This window comes from Alnus glutinosa, chromosome 2 (assembly GCF_958979055.1).
Source record: "Alnus glutinosa chromosome 2, dhAlnGlut1.1, whole genome shotgun sequence".
Classification (NCBI taxonomy): domain Eukaryota; kingdom Viridiplantae; phylum Streptophyta; class Magnoliopsida; order Fagales; family Betulaceae; genus Alnus; species Alnus glutinosa.
Window position 1 is genome coordinate 18,375,577 of NC_084887.1, and position 13,088 is coordinate 18,388,664.

At 36.7% G+C, this 13,088-nt stretch overlaps 1 protein-coding gene across 1 annotated transcript in view; it reads right to left on the minus strand.

Moving 5' to 3' along the window:
- Positions 1–126: 126 nt before the first annotated feature.
- LOC133861446 (callose synthase 7) overlaps positions 127–13,088 on the minus strand; it is a 41,894-nt gene continuing 28,932 nt past the window's right edge. The window contains exons 29-42 of the mRNA XM_062297238.1: positions 12,888–12,997; positions 12,682–12,801; positions 12,522–12,590; positions 12,233–12,410; positions 12,024–12,135; positions 10,261–10,383; positions 8,133–8,251; positions 7,913–7,996; positions 3,714–3,826; positions 3,409–3,638; positions 1,793–2,590; positions 1,628–1,678; positions 1,137–1,322; positions 127–468 (exon numbers count right to left, since the gene is read on the minus strand). Of these exons, the coding sequence (XP_062153222.1) occupies positions 235–468; positions 1,137–1,322; positions 1,628–1,678; positions 1,793–2,590; positions 3,409–3,638; positions 3,714–3,826; positions 7,913–7,996; positions 8,133–8,251; positions 10,261–10,383; positions 12,024–12,135; positions 12,233–12,410; positions 12,522–12,590; positions 12,682–12,801; positions 12,888–12,997 (2,527 nt within the window). The 3' untranslated portion in view covers positions 127–234. The remainder of the gene's footprint in view (positions 469–1,136; positions 1,323–1,627; positions 1,679–1,792; positions 2,591–3,408; positions 3,639–3,713; positions 3,827–7,912; positions 7,997–8,132; positions 8,252–10,260; positions 10,384–12,023; positions 12,136–12,232; positions 12,411–12,521; positions 12,591–12,681; positions 12,802–12,887; positions 12,998–13,088) is intronic.

Below are 13,088 nucleotides of genomic sequence, written 5' to 3' on the forward strand. Positions count from 1 at the left end.
AATTTCACTTTACACTTGTTTTGGACGATGAATTTTTGCTAATTATAAAACAACGTAACACCTCTCAATCCAAAGAGAGAGAGAGAGAGAGAGAGAGAGAGAAGAAAAAGAAAAAAGGCATGTATGTTTTCTTGAAAAATGTCAATTATAATTTTTGTGAAGAGAAATATTACAAAAATCACCAAATACAAAAAAATTAAAAATTAAAAATTAAAAATTAATGCAATAAAAACTTCAAGCTGCTTTTTCCTTCCTTCCTGCAAGAATCATTGAAATCTGGAGGCCTCTACTAAATGCTTGATTAAAGAGCAGGCGCGTTTGGAACTCTGACAGAAATGGGAACCAAGACAAAAGGGCTATGGGCATGAAGATTATCAGCCCCATTATGCATTCATATCCTCTTGCTAGCTCCTTTATCGAGTCCCAGAATCCTACCCACTTCAACAATGACCTGCATGCTTGCCCAATCTAAGGACAAGATAAAGGAAACATTGATTTAGTGAACTCACAATTCAGCAGTAAAACACATCCATGTCCATGCTAAATATCCTTCTTAGAAAAAGACACTAAAGCTCATCAGCTAATATAAGAAAATTTCACAGGAAGCACAACGTTTGAAAAATGTTTCGACAATTCTTGACACTTTGTCACAGTTCAAATAGGAAAATCACAACTTCAAACAAATTCAAAATCTAGGTCTAGCTTGAAAGTTAGGAAAGTGGAATAGATAAACCTGCAACGTAGTCAATGGGAAGATATGACGTCGATCGTAGTAAACTAGCAGTTAAAAAGATTCTAGGGCCAGAAACAAAAATATGATCATTTCCTAAGCCAGCGCAAGTAAATTGTAAGACAAAAGCACGCAGCATATTAAGACAAAAGCACGCAGCATATGTTGTCACCTAAAGAATATTCAGAATAATTCTCAAAGAAGAATTCCAAGTTATGCAACATTTATTTGGAGATTTTTCTCGAACAATAGTGCAAGTGCCACAACCTTTATAACACTAATTTGGATTTCATCTTCGGCTAAATTAATGGTGATTTCAAAGAGGACAAATGGCATAGTTAAACTGAAAACTCACAAGAACAGTGTGTCCTTTCTACTTTAAGAAGATGCAGTGTTTTAAACTTACAAGAAGAAGGGCCCATCCTGTGGGTGTGAAGGCAAGAATAGCAGCAAATAAATCTGATATAGTGAGTCCACACACAACAAATAAAACAGTCATGACAGACATGAAGCCAAGGAACAGAAGCGCTTTGAGAATCCTGAACATGAGCTGAAAGTCGGTACCAAATCTTCGCCTACCCATTGATACCATCTGATAGCAGCATGGGAAGAATACAATTAGCAAAATACCAAATGAATATGTATGCTTCAGGACTAAACAATAAAAACATAAATGCCAAGGAAAAAGGGGGAAGAACAAGAAGAAAAAAAAAAAAGTTTGATGCATTGTATCTGTAACCTGCTTTTCTTTTCCCTTTAACCTTGTTTTCAAACATAATCGGGTTATAACAGAAGTCCTCAAACATGTTAGTTTCAAAACTGATTAAGCTAGAACAGTTTCATTTAAATTTGCATTGACTTAAATTTAGTGCATATCCATGGATTCCATTTGCATACCTTCAAGACAAGAAGAGCAATCACCATCACTAACCAAGAAAGGCCATAAACCTAAAAAGAAAATTGAAGTAAAAATCAGAAGATTATAAGCTGATACCACATACCTAAACGGACATTGACAGTCCAACAAGAGAATCACAATTCTTTGAAAAGAAGAATTTTTACCAGAATGCTCTTGCTGTGATGAGCAATATCAAGGTGGTAGACAATTCCATACTGGTAAATAAAGAAGCGAAATGCAAGTATTATCTCCAGCACTCTTCCCCTGATAGTTGTGTGTTTGATGTGTTCCTGTTCTTCATCCCACCATGATTCCCAACTTTTGTTAGGTGAAATCCCAATACCACCACGATTTCCCATCCATCTTTTCCAGTCTGTCCAATCATCTACTGTCTTCTGCCAGTCAAAACCAGATGGATTGAACACGAAAGGAGCAAACAACCAAGAAGCAACAAGAAACCACATGGAGAAAGTGATGAATAAATAAAGATTTGAACTTCGATATGATTCCCCATAAACTTGGTATATGATCAATAGAATAAACAGCTCCAACCCCTTCACAAAGTGACTTCGTGAGTACATCCTGTAGTTATCAGCAAACTTTGCATGAAAAACAACAAATCCACGGCCGGTAGCTCGATATTTAGAACCTCCATGCAAAATTGTTCTTCCATAATAATGTGCTTTTGTTCCAAGCTGGAACGTAAAGAATACAGAAGCGAGCTGTAGTTGCATGATGATAAAATCACCCAGGGCCGTACGAAATCCTTTTTCCAGGCCTATTTCCATAACCATGGGTAGAACTAGCAGTAAGCCCAATTGGAAAACAGATTGGGTAGCCAAAGCCTCTTCAAGGGCCTTGCTCTGTTGTATGCTTGGATTCTCAAGGATCTCTCTCTCCACTCCACTCATTACCATGTACAAACGTCCATATAAAAATATGTATACAGTAAGCACAGTCATCTGAAACAACAAAATTTCCAAATCAGGCCGTGAATGAAAATTTCTACATTACACAAAAAGGAGTTTGTGGAAAAGCAATGTGTATGAAATTGGAAGACAACAAGCGTTGCAGCACTACCCTGTAGGCTGGTTGTACCTAGCTGTCTACCCATCTATATCAATTTTTTTTTTTCTTCTTAATTTTGTTCCTTTTCTTGGAAATATAGAGTAAACTCCTTACAGCAATGCCTACCCACAAGTCCCAAGCAGGCCAGAATAGATAGCTTAAAATTAAGTCATGCTCTCTCTGTACCCAATAATATCCATTGTCAATCAATTTGACGGTTAGTGGGTTTGAATTCTATTAATTTTGGCTCAAATTTTTCTTCACTAAACTGACCCACTAAACACAGAAGAAATAAAACTCAGATACAAAAAAATAAAATAAATAACATATATAAATATTGGTTGGGGGACTCAAGAAGCAGTTGGAATTTGCATCAAGTTATTATGAGCACCATTTTCTTTTGTACTATTAATGATTTATTAACATCTTACACAGTAATCACTTTAAAATTAAGGGTTCATTACCTACACACCAATCGACATCACCCCATCTAGTTCTTTAACAGAATGTAAATATCAAACCCTTGATCACATGCAAACACATGAGATAAAATTTGCAAGCTCTCTCCAGTCATGTGTCAGTTGCTATAGTTTTGAACTACATTGGCATACTAAAAAGATATAGAGGAAATTAGTTTTGCTAACATACCATACTACTAAAATAGGAACCCACTGTTGTAAAGATATAGACGAAATTAGTTTGGCTAACATACCATACTACTAAAATAGAAACCCACTGTCGTAAAGTAGAATGACAACATCCTATAGAAGTCAAATCGACGTCCAAGACGATAAACATCACGGCTAAGAGTCTGCTCTCCATTTCCATTTGCAACCTTAGCCTCAAAAAGGGATATTTGATTCATCCCAACATCACGCCCCTTGCCTACTTGAATGTACTCATGATGTGTTATAAATCCCCCACGCAGAGTTGAATTATATCCTGAAGAGATCAGTCCAATATAAGTGAACAGATAATACCAATTTATCAATCATCTTCTGATGAACCAACAACTACCTGCAAATATATCCTCGCTTAAGTTAATTACTTTTGAAGCTTTGCTTATGCCACCTCTTGTGATGTGGAAGATTCTGTCAAATATATCAGGATGTCCATAGTGGAACCGTACCCTGAAAATTAGAATGGAACATTCAATTGACACTCAAAATATAATAGCAGCGAACAAATCTGCTGGAACTAAACCACATAAGTTGTGATTTGTGAACTTTGAACATGCACTGACATATTATATATAAATTAGAATTGATAAAAGATACTAAGAGCTAAGTGTTACAAAGTGCAGAAGAACATACATTTTATCAAGAGCAAAGTGTTTTAAAAGATATCAATATATTTAATCATTACGGGGTGCAAAGGTGTCTCACTGAAGTTGATTAAGTCCATTGTGCTAGCTCATGTCAAAGTGTGCTTAAAAACCAAAGAAATCTCCAAATTAGGTTTAATATTGACATATGGCCTAATTAGAGAACTCTGTAAACAGTATAAAGTCTTATTTTTTTTAATTTGTTGGGTTTTTTGGAGTTGTTAAATTCACGAAATTAGCCTAAGTTGTTTTCTATTTTTGTGATACCCTTGTATACTCCCCCATTTAACAAAGTGCTGTACCTTTTTTGTACTTCATTAGTATCTCATCTTTTCACTTATTATATATATTGGAACCCTGACTCAGTATTTCACCTACCATTTTAGATAAATATTCCATGCTTGGGCTTCACTTGTTGAAAATAATTCACCCTTTCATTTAAGTTAAGCTTTTGGAACAATTGATAATTTAAATATTTAGTGTGAGACTTCAATTTTTTCAAGGTGAGAGTACAAGAATGCCTTGCTGAGAATCCAAGGTCTCTTCCTTTTCTTTAATCTTAAACCACAGTCAGACCCACTCGGATCTCGTTCAACGCCCAAACAATCCATAAATAACTTCTTTTTTTTTTTGATAAGTAATAATTCATTAAAAAGCGCAAAGGGGTGCATCCCTAGTATACATGAAGTATACAAAAGAGCCCTTAGTCAGAGGAAATAAACAAATATGAAAGTAAAAAATCAGCAAACGACATACGACCTAAGCTATGCGCCGACACCCACAAATATAACATATTAAGCACATTTTTACAAATAGCCCCAACTGTAACCTCCACATCCTTAAAAGTCTAGAATTTCTCTCACGCCACAAACCCCACAAAACACATAAAGGAACCTGCTTCCAAATACGGATAGCAGAATCACGACCCAGCAAGGTGCCCCCACCACTCAATAAATCCAAAACACTACTAGGCATAACCCACTCCACCCCGAACAAGCTATAAAAGTAACTCCAAACAATCCGCGCCACGTCACAATGAAGAAGGATGTGATCAACGGATTCCCCATGCTTTTTACACATAACACACCACTCTACCACCACAATACCACGCCTACGTAAATTATCATGTGTTAAAATCTTTCCTAAAGTTGCTGTCCAAACAAAAAACACCACCCGCTTTGGAGCTTGAACACACCATATTCCCTTCCAAGGAAAATAAGCCGCCTTGTGACAAACTAAAGCTTTATAAAAAGTCTTCACTTCAAAATTCCTCTTCTTAGAAAGATTCCACACCACCCTATCAACCTCTCCGTGCTGAATCCGAATAGAGTGTAACTGTTCATAGAAGGATATCACCATCTCCACCTCCACCTCCCAACCCTGAGCATTGCGCGTAAAGGGAACATTCCAATGAGCCACACCTCCTACCACAGACAAATTATCCACCACCCAAGCATCCGGAAAACTAGCAATAGAGTACAAAATTGGATAGCAAAGCTTGAGCGGCCTGTTCCCACACCATAAATCATGCCAAAAGCGAATATAAGACCCCTCACCCACCTCAAAACGCAAGTACTTGACTAAAATATCCCAACCCCTTCTGATGAACTTCTAGACACTCACACCATAAGACCCCGTCGCCGGTAATGAACTCCACCCTCCCGTCACACTCCCATACTTCACCTCAATCACCAATCTCCAAAAAGCATCACATTCCTGCGAAAACCTCCATATCCACTTCCTCAATAAGGCTTGATTAAACTTAATAATATTACGAACTCCCAATCCACCTACCTTGATTGGAGCACAAACCCGATTCCAATTGACTAAATGAAATTTAGTCTCATCCCCCAAACCACTCCACAGAAACTCCCTTTGAAGTCGCTCCAATTTCTTGGCTACACTTACAGGAATGGGAAACAGAGATAAAAAATAAGTAGGAATGCTGGACAGTGTACTATGAATCAACGTCACCCTGCCACCCTAGGATAGATAGAGCTTTTTCCAACTAGCCAACCTTCGTTTTACCTTCTCAATAACCCCATTCCAGATAGAAAGAGACTTAAACGATGCCTCCAGTGGCAGACCCAAATATGTCATCGGCAAAGACCCAATTCTACAACCCAGAATATGTGCCAAAGACTCCGCATCATCCACCTCACCAATTGGGACCAATTCGGATTTGCCAAGATTAAGCCTCAATCCTGACACCGCTTCAAAAAATAAGAAGGTACACCTCAAATTTCGAACATGTTCAGCCTGTGCCCCACAGAAAATTAATGTATCATCAGCAAACAACAAATGATTCACCACTAAAGCTTCATTATCCCTGATGCCTACCGAGAAACCAGACAACAAGCCTTGGAGCATAGCCTCATTCAACATCCTCATTCACCACATAGTTATCCATAAATAACTATGCTAGAATAACCGAAACCCACAATAAACTTCACCCTAAGTTTATTAACAAAAAAAAAAAAAAATCCAAATTAGTTTGTTCAAGGTCATTAATAGCCTCATAATAGTCTGAAACACTTAACTTATCAAGATATGGGTCAACAATGTACTTCAAGCAAATACTCACCTACCAATAAGCTTTAGCTCTAATGGTACTTCCTCCCTTTGTAGCAAGGCGGAGGGGAAGGTCGTGGGTTCAAGTCCCACAGGGTGCGTGTATAACTTATCAATAAGAAAAAGAAAAAAAAAAAAAAAAAAAAAAAAAAAAAAAAAAAAAAAAACCCTTAATACTTGTTTCTAGGCAAATAAGCAACCATGAAGATTGATCTTTCATCTCTTAAGACCATAAACTTACTGCTCTGTTTGCTAATGTATTCTTCAAGTGTTTTCTGTTTGACGTGTGTTATTTCTACATCATCTTGGTGTACATCAAGTGTACACCAATACACATTGGGTGTGGGACCCATGCATGTGGGTTTCATACACCAAATGTGTCTTGGTATACACTTGATGTATACCAAGGGGATGTAAAAAAATCATTAGTCTTTATATTTTTAGTTTGAACAACACACTTTCCTCAAACACTTTTCTTACTTATCAAAAAAAAACTTCTCTCAAACACCTTAACAAACAATTCAAAATACAAAACACATTTTATAAAACTTTCTACAGCTTCTTATAGGAATATTTTAACAAAGCAGATGCTTAACTTTTGCAGGGCTAGGATTTGACTTATTATTATTATTATTATTATTTAAAAAAAAAAAAAAAAAAGAGGGGTGGCTATCTTTTTTTTTTTTTTTAGAAAATAAATTTTACTTTTTATAGGGAGTCAACTCTACTTCTATTTGTGTTTTCTCAAAATAAGCAGGTATAATTCACATGAAACATTTTCTCAAATGTGAACCCCACCAGAAAACACTTATCACATTTATGTCACATCATAATACTTGTTCATAACACTACAACTTATAATCAATTACACAAATAATGTTATCATAATCATCTAGGGGGATAAATCTATTTTCATATTTATCTTGGGTTGAGAAAAGTGGTGAATATACATGAAATTTCTATAGATGTTGTTGCTTCATCTAAACATGCCATATACCTATTTGTAACTGGATTTTTCTTTTAGGGTAGCTTTAATTTGTTTCATTCTTACCTTGAAGCCAAGTACTATAAAAGATTTTTGTTCTCTTTAGTGCTTGGAGCAATCTTCATTTATGAGCAAAAAAGTAACTAAGAATGCTGCTTTTTATATCAGAAAGAAGAATTAGAGAGAGAGAGAGAGAGAGAATCCCATCTGCAGTTGGGGGAAAGAAGAGATAAAGAAAAAGGACATACACAAGACACAGTAAAAGAGCAATTTAAAATAAATACATATCAGATCACATAAGCACCCGTTCGATTTTGATGAAAATTTCACGCTTACCTGAGAGGATTTGCCAAAATTCGTTGCCCAATAGTTACAAAACTGGTCTCCTGATTGGACATGAACCATGCAAGTGATGAAACACTGTAAAATACAAGGGCAAAGGATAAGCACACATACGAAAAAACAAAAAACTCTGCAATGTTTCTCTGTGGAATGACCTTCATCATTGCCATTAACACTCATTAAGATCCAATTTATAATCAAAGACATAACTAACCTTCCAGTGAATATATGCTCCCTCAGACCCAATATTGTGGGTTTCCGCTGACCATGTCGACGTTCTAAGAATTCCTTCAGTACATTTCTCATTTTAAAAGCTTCTTCAAAGTAATTATCCTTGAAAAGAGGAAGAATAAAGACGGTAAAAAAACACAGTAAGGGTAGAAAAGTAGAGAAAGAGAAATATGGTATTCCATGATATTTCTTTATACAGTTACATACGTTAATAGAAGAAACCTTCGAACTAATATGAAAAATAATGACTGGTTTAGCTTGCATAAGGCTGAATGAAAAACATTGCTAGACACTCCATTTGTCAAGATACGTGCAAGTTGTTCTCCTATCTTCACATATAATGTTCAGATGATATCTTCTGAATGACCCCCTCAACTTGTAGGACGGCCACGAAATCTCCAACAAGTCTTCCGACATCTTGAGTCTCGTGTGTGGAGAGTTGGATTCTCACTATGGGAAGTCACCTGACTCTCTATTCCCATTTTGTGAATTTGAAACATCAAACTAAATAGCTCATTTTTGTGTGGAGGGTTGGATTCTCACTATGGGAGGTCATTGGACTCTCTGTCCCCATTTTTTTGTGAGTTTAGACATTCAACTAAATAGCTCCAATACAAAAACAGAAATTATTTATCATCAATACCACCAACGATGTTTGGTGGAACCAACAACAACTTGTAAGCACTATTCTAGTACTCCCCCTGAGCAACAAAGATGATGGTTGCTCCAATCAAGCAATATACCACCTAAACTAACACGAATCAGCCGGAATATGCTCTAAACCGGCAGGAATATGTTCAGAACCCGAAGGAAACGCACAAAACCGGTCAAGAAACGCATTGAACCAGACAAAAACACTTGAACCAGCTCTAAAAGACACTGAACCGGTAAGGAAACCATTAAACCGGTCAGAAAACACACTGAACTAGATAAAAAAATTACTGAACCGGTCGGAATATAACTCTAATATGGGAAGAAACCCAGTGAACCGGTAAGAAAAAACACTGAACCGGGCCAGAAATGAACTGAACCGGATGTGAAACCACTGAACTGGATAAAATATGTATTGGACCGAACGAAAACCATCTGAACCGGCAGAGAACTATCAAATCGGGTTGGGCTGGATTGAATCTGGGCCTCTTTCTTTTATTTTTTTTAAAGAACACAACCCACAAGTCAAGTGACAGCTCATCAAATTATGAGGAGCCCAATACAGAGAAGCCCAACTGTACAGCAAAACCAATAGAGCCCAAACACTACTCCTAGCTATCCTTATCCAGGATAGGGAACACCAAACACCGCTCTAGCTATCCTTATTCAGGATCGGGAACAACAACCAACTGAGAACCAAACAGGGGTCTTCTTTCCAAACAAGATGTCGGAAACTCGCCGACGACAACCGAACCTTGCTGGAAATGCCTATAACTCGCGGAGACACCTCAGAACACCACAGAAGTTGCCAGAAAACTTAAAAAGCCGCAGGAAAAAACCACAACAGGTGCCTAAAATTGCCACTACTCGCCGGCATAGCCACTGAGCACCACAGAGAATGCCGCTGACCACCAAAAACTACTGACAGACACCACAAATGCATTGAAAAGGAACATCAATGACTGCAGCGAAACACCAAAAATTCTACCAAGGATAGCCGTATAACCTGTCGACCAACCAAAACCAATATACGAGTTGGGGTTTGGCTGAAGTGAACGATAGTTTTTTTTTTCTTTCACGTAGACTTTCGGTCACTATGAATAGCTCTTTTAGAGCTTTATCATTGGCACAACCCATGTGGGACTATGAATAGCTCTTTTAGAGCTTTATCATGGCACAACCCATATGGGTATAGCCCACATGGGTGGTGCTACCACCAAGGGGTGCAAAAGCAAAAAAAGAGGGGTTTAGCCAAGGATCTAAACACGCTTTGATACCAAGTATGGGTTAAATAGAAGAGACCTATGAACTAATATGGAAAGAAATAATGACATTAAAATAAGATCAAATCAGAATAATAATAATATGCATAAATCAAGGAGGACCAAATTGCATAGATTGTTCCCATCTTCAATGGTAACTTCATAACATATCATCAAATAATGGAGAAGGGAAGCTACCTGATTCATGTCTATTGTTTGCAAAGCTTCTCCTCGAGTAAAGATAATGGCATGATTTTGATTTTCAGGTTTTCCTTCACCAATATCTACTGGACGACCTGGAAGCTTGATGCGGTATACTTCCTATAAAGGAAAGAAAAAAGATACAAATTGGTTTTACATAGGCACATTATTTAAATATTCAGGATACATAGGATGTAATGCTAAATGAAAGCCTGACTTTTAGCATTAAAAACAATAATTATGTCGACAAGTAAATCCCTCTCTCCCTCTCTCTAGTAGCTTGCTAGCTAGAAGTTCAATTAGACCTGGTATGATAAAAATGAGTTCCATTTTTTAAACATGACGAAGCTTAAAAGGTTTTTCAGAGCAAGGATATATAAGTAGTGCCAGTTCAGTGGAAGTCAAGTCTTTATGTTTACAGGGGCTCCCGGAAGCTCCAGATAATATGTTGAAATTCCGAGTGCACTGGGTCTTTCCAGTTCAGCCTGTCATCTTATTTAGATGATGTGCAGTTGGTTAACCAATTAGATGACTTCTTGTGTGTGAGTCTTAGTGTATAGAAGCCTAGCCCAAAAGAAGAAAACCAAATGGCTCTAACATAAAATCAAGAGGAAAGATATACATACAAAACTAAGCCCAGAACCTACAGAGTAACGTTATATAGGCTGTCCCCAGTAAAGAAAACGTCTTTCTGCTATGAATACTTTTCTTGAGGTACATTGAACTGAAGCCAGACCCTCTACCTCCATTTGATATCAACTCAACCATAGAGGGATTATCTTTTCCATTTAATTTTTTAATGGACAAATGTTTTGAGGAGACAGCCTCTTTGGCCTTAAACACACCAAATAATGGAGTTTCCTCCTACATGATGAAGTTAAGTAAATTTCCATGTGTATCATGCAAATCTGTTACAAAGCCATAAGTTTGAGCCTTTCAAACAATTTTGAGCTTCTTAAAATCCACTTGTATCCTTAGATAAGAGAAAGAAAGAATACAGGCCATGTATAAGGAATGAAAGACACATGAATTAGACAATAAATCATTTAAACTGGGAAATTACTAACTTCACGTCATGCTAGTAATCATTTAAATTGATTCAAGGAACATGATCTCTAAATTTCTTTTTTCAAAAGAAGCGACAGTTTAACAAATAGTAATTAGGATTTCTTTAAACGTGATTTGTTGTAAACAGATCCCAATACCACATGAAGTTTGAACAATTAATGTACCTAATAGCAGTAACCAGTTAAACTTTATATATTTAGCCAACAAACAAAATGCATATGATATTCTGGATTGGATTAGGTTGTGAAAGAGTTGTATGGGAATGTGTTAAGTCCCACATTGATTCTGTACTAGATGGAACTGGGCTACTTCAGTGATTATGACAAGCTCCAATTATGATTAGGTCTTTAAGAGTATCACCCAGATGTGTTTAACACATTGTGCATACCTGACTTGAGGCAAACAATATCAAAGTCAATCTAATAATGTTATGTAATGTGGAGGCCCTAACAAAGTTATCAAGAATTCAATTGGAGAAGATCGTCATCCACTGAATTGGATTGGATTGTGAGGGCATTATATGTGCATGTGCCAAGTTCCATATTGGTTGCCATATGGAACTGGACTATATAAGTGACTATAGGGAGCCTTAATTATGAATAGTCTTCCTGGGGTATTGCACAGATGTGACTAATGCGTCATTAAATTATAAATACAAATACACCAAAAGAGTACAAGTTATTCTTGCATACCTCATCTAACTTCTCCCCTCCCTTGACGAGAACAGAGAAATAAAACTTTCGAGATTTTCCATCTATTGTCTTCTCTGTTTCATCTATGTAAGCAACACGTAGAGATCGGTACCTACACCATTTTTTTTTAATATTTTAGAGATGCCAACAACGTTTTTGATCTCTTTAGAGTAACTATTAATGCTAAATAAATTTTAGCAGTAACTCACGTTAACAAGAGTCTCTGAATATTGAGGTAACAATTTTGGTCTTTAGGATCACCAGATTTTTTCTGATTTCCATAAACCTGACAAGAGACAACATAGGTAAACTTCAAATCAGCCAGGGCTTGTGCAAACTCATAGAAGTGCTTCTGCTGTTCAAAGTTTTGATAGCCTCGAAATATAGCTGCAAAGAAAATAATGAAAAGATGATTAGAAAAAGTCATTTTCCACAATATCAACTTCTAAAATATATTGGTTAAAATCAAAACTAGTATCTGAGACAGAAACCACTGACCTTCATCTCCTGCAAATTCAAGGAAGCACTGAAGTTCTAGAGCCTGCCTGTAGTACATCATCCCTCTCACTGGCAAAAACATATTGAGAGAGAGACATGGATTAAGTTGAAATTTTTATACGCTAGGACGGACAGACCACAAAACTCATCATTATCAAACCTGTTCTAGAAAGTGTCTGCCCTCTGTAAGATACCCAGTGACGAGTTAAATCCATCTCTTCTTTCTCGGGTTCTCCAAGTTTAGAATCTTTTATGCGTTCTTGGAAATTGGTCCATTCATCTAGTTTGTGACCATAGAAGGCAGTTGTAAATTCATAGCTATGTCATATAATGAAAAACATATGCAGCAATGAAATTTAAACTCACCAGGATATATCTTCTGTAGGTAGAACAAAGTTGATATCCCATCCTCATTTTCCTTCTTTAGTTCATCCGCAGAATACAGGACATCTTCTTTATAATATGGAGTTAAAACACTAGCCCATAAATAAGAAAATAGATTAAATGGCATTTTAGTATGAGTTGAGAGTAAGTACTAATCCATCAGCAGTATACGCAGTAATTTGT